Genomic DNA, 13,368 nt, shown 5'->3' with positions numbered 1-13,368 from the left:
GACACACCCCTCAATTTCCCACCAGCACAAACTTCAGTTGTGTCTGTACAAGGAATTGAACCTGTGGCCTCTGGGTCAGGAGGAAACAGCGAACAGCTGCAGGACCTGGGTCCTCAAGTCTCATTGGTTATAGAAGACATGCATCAAACCTGCACCCTCTCTATCCACCATGTAAAGTGTCACAAACCAGTAAACCTGGAAGCAGAAGGGAGTTCTGAAACACCTGAATGTGTCGCACAATGTGCACTGCACAGAAGCTCTGCTCAATTGCCTAAACAAACATTTATGCTGCTTGTAATCCTGAGGGTAGGATATGACCCGGATCAAGGTAAGTAAATATATCACTCTCATTATATCATACATAAGATTCATACTCTCTCTAGTCTAGAAAACTTGAAGTAACTTAATGTTAAATGTGAGATGTTAACAAAAAAGATGCCACCAGACATGCTGAAGTGCACGTTTAATTATTTCTGCTCTATTTCACTCTTCTGGCTGGGAGTCTGACTACAAACAAAAGCAGTGTTGATACTACAGGACCGTCTACGTCACAGGCCTGCAAGCACCGGCTGTGTGTTGGCTCAGTTGGTGTCATCCTTGATGAGTGCTTCGATCAAGTGCTGTAGAACAGAAACAAGCAGGTCATAAACATGAACTTCCTCTCACACACGCATTTGTCAGCGTGAAATGATTGATTGATTCATATTATTAGCCGATGCGCGTAATAATATTTCTTTGTCAGTCTAGCCTGTTAAAATCTTCTCTCAAAGATGTCCTATTTTTAAAAGCAATATATCAGTGATCATCAACTGGCGGCCCCCGGGCCGAATCCGGCCCGCCGAGCCATCCAATCCGGCCCGCGACAGGATTCCAAAATTGTGAGGATCAAAGAGAAAATATCATGGGGCAACAGGGTAGCCGAGTGGAAACTGCACTGTGCTATCACTGCGGAGACCGGCTAGGCCTGACGTCTGCACAGACGCAATAGGTGGCGTCTGCGGGAGGGGAGTCGGATGGGGATTAGCTCCTGGTCGCGGCTCCTGTTGGTGGTCGAGGTAGTTTGCGCTAACGAAATGCGACAGGCGGACACCGCATGCCTGTGCATGACGAGGATGACCGTACCTCCCCGATTCTCGGCAGGGAGGAATTGGCGACGACTAAATTGGAGAGGGGGGAAATGGCGGAAAAAGAACGGTGGGAAAATACAGTGAAAAAAATATATATATCATGTGGTCCACACTATTAAAGCAACTGAAAACAGCAACAACTAAGACTCTTAACTGTCAGTAATCCCCACCATTTATGACTATTTAGGCAACATTCCGAAATGAGGACAGACTCGTTGCACTGTTTAACATTTATTGTTTCACACTGTTCTTTTTTATTTTTCCTCATGCCCTTACATAACATTTGGTTTTTATTTCAAAGTCTCAACAACACGCTTCAAAATGGTAGACTTCTCAGGACAAAAAAAGAAGGAAAAACCAACTGGCATAACTTAAAATAGCATGGTTAATAAATTCTAACTTAGTACCAGAACAAAACAGCTCACAAATAATGTTCGCACGTTAAGTGGGCTAGCGATTTCAAATTGAAAGGCTGAAATGGGCGACTCACACTGCTTAATGGCTGAAGTTACATTTCCCCTTTGACACCAACTTTTTCACATCAGGATTGGCCGCTGTCAGACTTATACGCAAACAGTCCTCCAAAGACTGGTTTGACAGTCGGTTCCTCTCATGTGTTTTTATCGAGTTCATCTTGGAGAACGCAGCCTCGCAGGTGTAGGTTGAACCGAACATGGTGAGCACATACATAGCCAGCGTCTTCAATGTGCCATAGTCCTCGGGACAAGACACCCAAAATGCACTCAGGCTTTCAGCACCACGGAGAGCAGCCTTCATGTCACCTGCGGCCTGGATTTCAGCCAGCTCGCTCTGAATGGCCGCCTCATCCAATGGCACCATTTTCACCGCGTTTGTGGAGAATTCTCCGCTTGGGCTGATGGTGAATGGGTCGCGCACAAATCCAATGACATCCCTGGAAATGAAAAAGTCATCGAATCTAGCGGAGAAGTTGTCTTTTAATTGTGTGATGAATGTCTTCATCTTGTCTGTTACGTTGCTTTCTCCCACCGTCTTCAGTGTGTTGAAGTGCAGCAGCCTCTCTGACAACAAATCTGCATGGAACAGATCAAGTTTGTTCCCAAAGGCATCAAGTTTTTCCACCAAATCCACTACTGTTTTTTCTTTTCCTTGCAGCTGCAGATTAAGTGTATTCAAATGGGAGAAAATGTCTGTTAAAAATGCAACGTTGCACATGTATTCTTTGTCTTGAATGATGCGGAGATGGTCAGCTGCCGCTTTTGATTTACTTTGTTTCAAAAAATCCACTACTTGGGCACGGAGTTCAACGAAGCGCTCCAGTGCTTTGCCCTTACTGAGCCAGCGCACGTCATTGTGCAGCAACAGGTCATCATGAGAAGCTTGGGATTCGAGCACAAATTTGCGGAACAGGCAGTGCTGCGTGCTTGAATTTCCTCTGATGTGGTTAATAATTTGCATAGTTTTCTCCATCACCTCTTTGAGCTCCCCACTTAGTTTTGCGCACAGCACACTTTGATGGATAATACAGTGAAGTGCGTTAGTTTTAGGAGCGACGGCCTTTATTCTGCTCACCAGACCCTTGTTTTTGCCAATCATGGCAGGTGCACCATCTGTTACTGTCAGGTTGATTTTATCCAGGGACAATCCATGGCTTTTAAAAAAATCCTCCAGTTTTCCAAAGATGACGTCAGCAGTGGTGCTGCCCTCCAGCGGAAGCAATGCCAGCAGCTCCTCTCGGAAATCTTTGCCATCAAAGTATCTGACAAAAACGCACAACTGTGAAATATCCGTGTTGTCAGTGGACTCATCAATAGCCAGTGCAATGTATTTGGCTTCCTTGATCCCGTCAATAACAGCTTGCTGGACATGCTCTGCCAAGACGTGTACACGATGTGCAGCAGTTGAAGCAGAGAGAGGTATTTGTTGGACAGATGCAATAACTCTGTCCATGGATTTGTCTGGAAAAAGTTCCTCCAGAACGGCGAGCATGCACTCCTTTAAAACCTCACTTTCCGTGAAAGGCCGGTTATGTTTGCAAAGCACCCAGGCAGCCTGCAGAGATGCACACGTTACTCTCTCTTGATCGGTTAAAGTTAGAGTAATAATGCCCCTTGCACGGGAGTAGGCAGATTTCAATGTGGCGATTTTTCTCTGACGAGCCTCTGACTGCTCAGGATATGAATCCTTGAAATTTGTATGTTTAGTGTTGTGGTGACGGCGCAGATTATATTCTTTTGCAACAGCAACAGTTTCGTTGCAAATGAGGCATACAGGTGACGCATTTCGGAAGGTTGGCATGATAAATGCGTACTTTTCAGTCCAGTCACTATTAAAGGATCTGTTTTCCACATCAACTTTTCGTTTCATGGCCTTTGAGAGTGCCATTTTACCTGTGCTAAGAGGCCGTTGTATTAATAAAGTTGACTTAATTGAGTTGAGGCAAAATATCTCGATCACTCCTGGTGGTTGACTGTGGTATAGGTGATAGGAGCCTAACTCATAAAGCCTAAACATGCCTTCATTTTTGTAATGAAATGGAAAAAATATAAACAACAAACATCAAATAATGTTATGCAAAAATTTGATTTTTATTTAATTTTTATTTGAGGGTCCGGCCCCCAAGGTGACTGTCCGGTAAAATTCTGGCCCTCTGACAAATATAGTTGGTGACCCCTGCCATAGATGAACACATGAGAAGATAAAATTAAATTCATGAAGTGAAGACATGAATGGAAATATAGTTAGAGGGAACAATGAGAGAGAGAGTAAAAGTCCACACAGTCACATTATGCGGCCCCAATTTAGTTTCCCTTGTGTGATATTCTCCAGGTCACAGAAGGGTGGAGACTCCCACTGGCAGCAGCACAGTCCAGAGTGCTGCAGCAACTGTGGCCATGGCACCATTAAAAGTCTTGTCATGGGCGAAGGTGATAATGTGCAGAGCTCCGCTGTAGGCCTCCTCACAGGTGGGCTGGATCTGGTCCTCAGGAAGCAAGAAGCCATACTGGCCTTTGTCCCTCAGCTCAAAGGTGTAGGTGTAGGGGATGCCCTGCAGCCGAGCCCAGTCTTGAGATGAACCAGTGAAGGCATCTGTGGAAGCAGTTGACATGTTTCACTGTTCAGCTTCCATTTGCCACGTATTTTGTTTTTTGTGGATTTATCTTTTAGAGACATTCATAGGTCCAGGCACTTCACCCATTCTCTGGCTGAAGTACCAGAGCAGACAACAGTTGGGGTGAAGTTTGGGTTCACTGACATAACACATCAGCTGGTGTCCCAACGGAATAGTTCATCCCATGGACCCTCCGAATGGCGTCTGCTGCAGCCAAACCCACCTCCATCTGTCCAACCAGACACCAAACGGTTAAACGTACAGTACAGTGAGGAAGGAACTGTTTGGTTGTAGACTAGGAACAACGCTGCCCTTGCATGAAGTAAACAGAAAATTTTGATCTCAGCTCTGATCACAATTACAAAGAAAAAAACAGACAGAGAAGGACGCAATGTTAACACACACCTGACATGCATGATGTAGAAACACATTAACCAAGGGCAGAGACCAATCAGCAGAATCTGAGCAAGTCAACAAAGCTGTGCAGACAAAACTCAACATGGCTGAAATGCTGCTGGTAGAAACTGGGCCTGCAGGACCTCTGGAGTCACCAAGAAGTTGTGCAAGATGATGCTTTGTGAGTTCAAGACACCAAAATGTGAAAACCTGACAGGCAAGTTACATTGTTTGAGTGAGGTAACTAACCAGCTCATTGTGTTCGGGGTCGGTGAAGTTGGGATATCCATGGGGAAACAGGACCAGCTGGCTGTAGGAGTGGATGGTGAGGAAACACAGGAAGTCGTCCTTCCTGCTTCCTACAAAGTAGGTGACAGCCTGAGTCTCAGGCTCAGAGACAGGGAGTCTCCCACCAAAAGTGTTACTGCAGCAGTTAAACGATGTCCCAGACACTGTTGAAGCCAGCAGAGGTGGCAGAGTTACCAAATCTAATCAAATTCCCAAACAAATTCAATTCAAATTCAGAATTCTGCATGTTAACTTCAGATCAATATAAATGCCCGTTAAAGATTTACATTTAATGGATTGTTGATGGATGGATGGATGGATGAATGGATATTTGCCTGGAAGCTACAGTATAAGAGGACTTACTTCCCCAGTGAGCGTCGAAGTTGCGGTTGAGATCAGTACCAATGCAGTTGCAGCCTTCAGGTCTTGGTGACCTGTTCTTCCTCCAGAGTCGGGTCTAAATGGATCAAAGGTCAAGTCAATAATGAATCAAACAGGCTTGCAGGCTGCCTTGGCTGGTGCAGCGGAGTACGATGAGCATCCTTGCCTTATTTATTGACTGAATATCTTGTGGCTGCCTTTAGAATCCAATTATATATATTTTTTTAAATCATTAATGGTGCAGCCAAAAACACAGGAAAGACCACCTGTTATCTTTGGGGTCAATTTGACCCCATTCAATGATGATCATTCAAAAAATAATAGCTGATTTTTTTATTTATATTTCATGACTTTTCCTTATTTGATGGGGACAACTGATTTATCATAAAATTACTGTTCGTATTGCACAAATTTGTGTTCCTCTGAGGTCATTTTAATCCCTTGCTGTTTTTGCTGGGTAAAACTTGTCTGTGTGTGTGTGACTTAACATTCCCACACCTGCAGGTGCAGAGTTGACACTTCTGCGTTGATCCATAACAGGAGAGTGGGGATAACAACTCTTCCCACCAGAACTTTGATAAGTCTCAAGGTGGGCATGTGGGAAACAATTTGACTTGTGAACTCCCAGAATGAGGAAGCCAGCGTAGGCTTGTGAGTTGATCACGTCCAAGCCTTTCCAACTTCTTCCTCCCCTCTAATATCATAATCTCAAGTACAATCTTTTCAACTGATGGTTGCATGAAGAGCTCAGAAAATGACTTTAAATCTTCAACATGACTGACTGCGTGTCTGGTGGGACACACTCTACGCAGCATGTCTGTCTTGCTGTTGAAGTGAGTCGAGGGACCGTCATTTTCTTACCTACTGTACCTACACCTGCTGAAGTACAACTGATATTTCCTGCGCTGTGGAGGGCGGGGTTTTACGGCAAGGACATTACTAGTTCTTGCAAGTTAAGGGAGAAGCAAACATATAAAGGCTTGCACGGCAGCCCTTTGTCTAAACCATTCCTCATTGTGCTCTGTGCCTCCTGCAATCTACACACTTGAAAATATCCTCTGGAAAAGGTTAACTGTCAACAATGTTTTGGAACAGCAAAGTGACATCGAGGAGAATGTGTCTGAGACAGAGGATTGTGTTGAGGAGAACCCTGATTTTGAGGCGTCCTCATCTGAGAATGAGAGTGTCGAGCCTCCAGTTGTCTCTCAGCCACCAGCAGACAAAATCCCTGACAAAAACGGTCCCTTTCCCCACTTCAACAGCAGACTAGACTTAGCGCTATATTGGTGCCATTTGAAGTATTTAAACCACAATTTTTATTTGTTGCACACATCAGTTAAGTTTATATAATTTTACTGAGTAGTTTGTGTTTTTTAGAAATTCACTGCATCACTGTAGCTACACATTATTTGTATACATGTCACTGGGGCTCCCCTGGAACCGTCACCTTATCATGGTGGGGGTGTTTGAGTGCTCTAGTGACCCTAGGAGCTATGCTTTTGGGAGCATTTTTCCCCTGGCAGGGTCAACCAAGGAAGACTGGTCCAAGGCTTAGTGCCAGACAAAGAACAGTTCAACAGACCCTTCATGGAAGTTAGTACAACGGATTTGTGCACCCAGCCCGGAAGGGCACCGGGGCCCTGCCCTGGAGCCAGACCCGGGGTAGTGGCCCGATGGTGAGCACCTGGTGGCCAGGCCTTAGCCCATGGGGCCCAGCAGGGCCCAGTCCCAAAAGGCTTACATGAATCCATCCTCCCATGGACCCACCACCTGTAGGAGGAACCGGAAGGGTCTGGTGTAATGTGGTTTGAGCAGCAGTCCAAGGTGGGGGCCTTGGCTGTCTGATCCCCAGTCATGGAAGCTGGCCTCTGGAACATGAAACGTCACCTCTTCGGCAGAGAAGGAGCCGGAGCTGGTGTAAGAGGTTGAGCATTACCGGCTGGATATAGTCGGCCTCACCTCAACACATAGTTCTGGGTCCAAAACCCAAGTCCTTCAGAAGGGTTTGACTCTCTACTTCACTGGAGTTGCTTCGGGTGAGAGGCATAGAGCCAGGGTGGGCTTTTTGATAGCCCCCAGACTCTCTGCCTGTATGTTGGGGTTTATCCCAGTGGACAAAAGGGTTGCTTCCCTGCACCTTCGGGTTGGGGAACGGTTCCTGACTGTTGTCTGCGCTTATGCCCGGACAGCAGTTCAGAGTACCCACCCTTATTGGAGTCCTTGGGAAAGGGTGCTGGATGGTGACCCAACTGGGGAGTTTGAGGGAAATTGTCCAACTGGAGCCTTCAACCCTCACGTGTGCAATGACAGCGTGACCTGGAGGGGCGTGATTGGGATGATCGGCAGGCCTGACCTGAACCCGAGTGGTGTGCAGTTATTGGACTTCTGTGCAAGTCGCACTTTGTCCATGACCAACACCATGTTCGAACATATGGATGCCCACCGGTGCATGTGGCACGAGGACATCCTAGGTCGAAAGTCTATGATCGATTTTATTGTCATATCATCTGACCTTTGACCACATGTTCTGGACACTCAGGTGAAGAGAAGAGCTGAGCTGTCAACTGATCACCATCTGGTGGTGAGTTGCATTGGTGGCAGGGGAAGACGCCGCGCAGACCTGGCAGGCTCAAATGAGTAGTGAGGGTTTGCTGGGAAAGCCTGGCGGAAGAACCTGTCAGAATGATCTTCAACTCCCACCTCAGGCAGAGCATTGACCACATTCCGGGTGTGGTGGGGGACATTGAGGCAGAATGGGCCGTGTTCCACTCTGCCATTGTCAAGGCGGCTGTTGTGAGCTGTGGCTGTAAGGCTGCTGGGGTGGTCGTGGCAGTAATCCCCAAACCCGCTGGTGGACACCAGAGGAGAGGGGAGGCAATAGGCTCAAGAAGGAGGCTTACAGGGCGTGGTTGGCCTGTGGGTCTCCAGAGGCAGCTGACCAGAGATTAAGCTCAGACAATGGAACAAACTTTGTCAGTGCCACCCGGGAGCTAAAGCAAGCTTTTAAGGACCTCAATAAGGATAAGTTTCACAAAACTCTTGTGCACGACGGAATTGAGTGGTGCTTCAACCCCTGTACAGAGCTCATCCTGGAGGAGTGTGGGAATCACTAATTCAGCACATCAAAAGGGTTCTGTGCACAGTGGTGAGACAGCAAGTGCTGGACGACAAAGCCCTAAGCACCGTTCTGTGTGAGGTAGAGGCCATTTTGAATGACTGCCCCATTACACCATCCACAGATGACCCAAATGACTTTGAGGCTCTTTCACCAAACCGTCCACTATAGCTGAAAGCAAAGCCACTGCTGCCACCTGGATTATTCCAATAGGAGTATCTGTACACCTGCAGGCGCTGGAGACAAGTGCAAAATATTGCAGGTTTATTTTGGAAGAGGTGGGTGAGAGAATATCTCCCGTTGATGCAAGTGCGGCAAAAGTGGAGCAGAATGAAAAAAAGCTTTGCAGTTGGAGACTTGGTGCTTGGTATGGATGATTCTGCACCCAGGAATTCATGCCAATTGGGAAGGATCACAGAAACCATGGCAGACTCCAAGGGACATGTTCGGCATGTTCGTCCCAAGACTCAAACAACAGAGCTGGAATGGCCCATCACCAAGCTGTGCCTTCAACTGGAAGAGGTGTAGCCACGGTTCCTGGTGGGGTCGGTGGTTACAAACAGTTTTTGACCACAACTATTGTTTTACTACCTTAAAGTTACAAAATTCATTGACCAGATGTTTTTTTTCCGTTACCTTTTGGAATTTGTTATCATTATGAACTCAACTTTTTCTATGTTTTTTAATTGCTTGGATGATGAATTTCAAAAAGAAGTACCACGCAGTGACTTTTGTTTGGTGGTGCATTCAAATGCTACAGACTGTCCCTGTACACAGCATGATATGTCAGTACACGTGACTAATATGATCAAAATGGTTCCAGGCCTCAAATGTGTTACAAAAAGGAGATAAACAATAAGTTAATTAATATGTTTGGGGTGGGGGGTCACCAACATCAATCAATATGGTTCATTGTATGAGAGTCATGAATGTTCAGCCCAAATTAGAAAAGATTCGGGTGAAAGGTTTTCAAGATACACTAACTCTAAAACTAAACGTTTGACCTGATGGTGGCGCTACAAGAAAGGTTGTAGCATCACCAAAACCAGTGGGGTTCATATTCTTGCAGTCATTAATGTTGTCAGTAAATTTGAGAAGATTTGTACAAAAACTTATCAAGATGAATGAATTCTAATTTAAAAGTTTGGCCTGATGGTGACAGGTCAAAATAATAATTATAATAATTACAATTATAACTCACTGAAAGGTTTCATTATCATGGGCTCATTGATGTATTCAACAAATAAAACAAGTGCCAGGCACAAAAACTCGGTCAACAATTTTCTGTAAATCATTTTCTGGAGGCAAATATCTTTGGGATCAGATCAACTTCCAGGTTAAAATGTGTAAGTAATCTTTCTCTAAAACAAACTGGGAGGTAGAGCCTTCAGTTACCGGGTTCCTCTACAGTGGAACCAGCTCTCTCCATGGGTCAGAGAGGCAGACACCCGAACTACGTTAAGTCCAGGCTTAAGACCTTCCTCTATGACAGAGCCTTCAGTTAGGACTGGTTCAGGTAGCTCTGAACCATTGATAGCTATGCTGCTTTGGTTGAGACTGCTGGGGGACACATCTGGTTACATGGAGCCCTCCCCTCCTCTCCTCTTCTCCTCCACAAATTTTTGGAAATGTCATTACCATTTCCTGTTGCACTTTCTAGTTTGGCTTTGGTGTCTCGCAGTCTCTCTGTGTTTCCACAGATCCACCGGAGCTTCATCTGTCAGCACCAACTGTCCCCTGCATCGCCCCCCTACCCCCCCACCTTTTTTTCCCTGCTGTTACACCGGCCTGCGCTCCCCTCCCATGAACCAGTCTGCCATCCAGTCCCCCATCAAGCCGACTCGCTCTCCCTGCCTCCCCGACCAGAAGCTTCCTTCTTCACCTGTTATTAACATTTCTATGTTTCCCACATTCTGTACTACAAACTGTTTTCTTGTCTGTAACAACATCTATTGCATGTCTGTCCCTCCTGGGTGAGGGATCCTCCTCTGTTGCTCATCCTGAGGTTTCTCAGATTTTTCCCTGTTAAAGGGGTTTTCTATGGAGGTTTTTCCTCAGTCGATGTGAGGGTCTAAGGGCAGAGGATGTTGTTAGGATGCCATGTGAAGCCCTTTGAGACAAACTGTTTGTGAAAACGGGCTCTACAAATAAAATTGCCTTGCCTTACCTTGCCTATGGGAGGTTAAACAATATCCATCAAATGAAGCACTCACCGAGTTGTCCTCCCAGGTATATCTGTAGCCGTCAATGTTTACGACCGGGGTGACGTAGAAGTCCAAGTTCTCCATCATCTCGCTCAGTTTCGGGTCTGTTTTGTGGGTTTGCAGGATCTAACATGACAGATCCAATAAAAAAAAATTCAGGATCAGACAGATCCAGTTGAGCCAAGCTTTATAAAAAAAAAAACAACTAGAAAACCAATGTTGTTGTTTTTTTTAAATAATCACCTGTCTGACAAAGTACTGACAGAAGGCCGGGGTAATCCACTCCCTGGCGTGAATGCCACAGTCCATCCAGACAGCTTTCTTCTTCTCTCCAGTATTCAGGCCAATCTGCCAAACAAACATGTATCTATACTTCTGTATCGCACAGTTTCACATCTGAAGTTAAAAGTCTGAATTACCTTGAGCAAGCTAATTGTCCTGAGCTCATGGGTCTTTCCATAGTCCACTTTGGTAACAATGTCAGGATGATCACTTGCAGTCTGGTCCATCCAGTCAGAGATCTGTTGGATGGACCAATTAATCCACTGACACCTGACATTATGATATGTTTCGGATGATCGGGTTGCAAGACGGACTTCGATCCGATCAGCCAAACCATCTCCGGAGGTGGTCAGAGATGCACGGTGACCCCACTGAACTCAAGTGTAAATGCAAATAGGTTTTCAGTTAACCCACCACAATGATGTGGATGGAAATAATTAATCTCACAGAGCTGCTTAAAACCTCTAAAGTCTTCAGCTATGGAGGATGTTTATCAGGAGAGAGTCAGAGTGAGCAGGTACACGTCCACTTTCCTCTAACAAAAAGAAACCTACTACCTCCTGACTTTGTCTGCTGTGGAAATAGATTCCATCTACAGTCACTCCCAGGTCACATGATCATGCAGTACACACAATGTTTGGCCTCACCTTTCATTAGCATTGATCTGCACAAAAAGCTATAAAAAATATAAAAACCTTAAACAAGTTTGGCAGCACAATGGTGCAGTGGTCATCACTGTGGCCCCCCAGCAAGAAGGTTGTGGGTGGAGCCCCAGCTGGAGCACGGGGTCTTTCTGGGTGAGTCTGCATGTTCTCCCTGTTCCTGCGTGGGTTCTCTCTGGTACTCCGGCTTCCTCCACAGTCCAAAGACATCAAGAGGGGATGAGGTTAATCCAGACTCTAAATTAACCGTAGGTGTGGCTGGGAGAGCCAATGGTTGTCTGTCTCTATGTGTTGGCCCTGCCATGGACTGGTGACCAGTCCAGGGCGAACCCCGCCTCTCGCCTGAAGGCTGCTGGGATAGGCTCCACCTCCCTCAACCCTTAACAGGATAAGAGGTAGAAAATGGATGGATGGATGGAATGAAGCAAGTTACTGCCCTCCATGATGCTTTCTACCATATTGCTGGTTTCCGGTGCTTCCAGTGCATTCATGTTGAACGTGATAAAAACAACAGGCAGCTCGTCCAGTCACAACAGGAAACTGGGTGATCTGGGTTTTGCAGTTATGTAAACACACTTCGGGTGACTTAAATAGATGCATGAGCGATCGACTCACCTCTGACAGGGGATGGTATTTGTAATAATCGTACTCCACTCTGTTGCACACATTAAAAAAAGATTACACGCATGAGAAGCTCTTCCTTAACAATTGTTAATTCTACCAGTAGACATGTCGATTGCCTCTTGCAAAAAGTAAAACTAGATCTAGTGTCTGCAGCTTTGTGACTTTACAAAATATAGTACAGCAATGTTCAAATTTTACATTGTACCATAAATGTTTTGTACAAACAGATTTTAATGTTACAGGATTGCAGTAATTCAGAGAAGAGGAGGCTTGTGGCCTTCTCTAAGCTCCCTGCAGGTAGTTTTCTAGGTGAAACTCACCTTTCAGCTCTTCCTCCCACTGTTGAGAGCAGCACCACAAGGCACAGACCCACGACACCAAGCGTCATCATTGCACCTACGTTCTGGTTCGCAAATGTTACATCCACAGATCCACTGCAGGAGCTTTGATACAAAACATGAGGCCAAAAAAAACATACTTTCATCTGACAGGGCACCAATAATACATCTTATCACTGTTCTCAAGATTCACATGTAATCTGATTTGAGGGCCATCATTTCCTCGCGTCCATTTTGAGTCTGTCACTGTTGTCATTTATCGTTATGGACTGTAGGGTCAATTTAGTTATATGTTTATAAAAAAGAAAAATAACAGAATGAAGACTGGTGCCACAACTGTGATTTGGGGCTGCTTGGATGCCTCAGGGCCTGGACGGATCGCTATCATCAACAGAAATATTAATTCCCAAGTTGATCAGAACATTTTGTAGGTGAACTTCAGACCATCTCTCCGCCAATTGAAGCTCAACTGAAAGAGGGGGGTTATGCAACAAGATAGCAACCCGAAGCAATGAAAAGTAAATCAACAACAGAAGAAAATAAATCATGCACACATCACTGCATAATGTGAAGTATCAACCACCAATTGGGTGAAAAACTACAACACAGAATGTAAGATTGGAGTGAACAAATCAAGTCAGCTGACCTGGTTCCCACGTTGTTGGAAAGTCTGTAAAAAGGGAACATCCAAACTTCTCCTTTAGATGCAAAAGTAGACATTTATTTCAAGAGGGGATCAGAAGGGGCAAGTGCTCAACAATAATCATTTGAAATGAAATCAGACCGATGACCGGCGGACGGACTTCCAGCCCACCCCGACCCAGCGGCGCAGGAGGACATTAGGGGAATAACGGGGATCA

At 45.5% G+C, this 13,368-nt stretch overlaps 2 protein-coding genes across 2 annotated transcripts; both read right to left on the bottom strand.

The window, feature by feature from the left end:
- Positions 1 to 1,622: 1,622 nt before the first annotated feature.
- LOC147267398 (SCAN domain-containing protein 3-like) lies at positions 1,623 to 3,095 on the bottom strand. Its single transcript, XM_086200924.1, has one exon. It carries the CDS (start codon positions 3,093 to 3,095, stop codon positions 1,623 to 1,625), a length of 1,473 nt encoding a protein of 490 aa, XP_086057050.1.
- An 841-nt stretch (positions 3,096 to 3,936) lies between these two features.
- On the bottom strand, positions 3,937 to 12,561 carry LOC147267397 (carboxypeptidase O-like). Its single transcript, XM_086200923.1, has 9 exons — positions 12,491 to 12,561; positions 12,162 to 12,201; positions 11,022 to 11,123; positions 10,846 to 10,950; positions 10,612 to 10,728; positions 5,266 to 5,359; positions 4,864 to 5,066; positions 4,363 to 4,447; positions 3,937 to 4,196 (listed from the first exon to the last, which is right to left on the bottom strand). The coding sequence occupies exons 1-9, from the start codon at positions 12,559 to 12,561 to the stop codon at positions 3,937 to 3,939; spliced, it is 1,077 nt and encodes a 358-aa protein (XP_086057049.1).
- Positions 12,562 to 13,368: the final 807 nt, after the last annotated feature.

This window comes from Aulostomus chinensis, chromosome 3 (assembly GCF_037954235.1).
Source record: "Aulostomus chinensis isolate RoL2024-O1b breed Wild chromosome 3, RoL_Achi_v1.0, whole genome shotgun sequence".
In the NCBI taxonomy this organism is placed as follows: Eukaryota; Metazoa; Chordata; class Actinopteri; order Syngnathiformes; family Aulostomidae; genus Aulostomus; species Aulostomus chinensis.
Note: the sequence above shows the minus strand (reverse complement) of the source record. Positions and strands in the feature narration are given on the sequence as shown.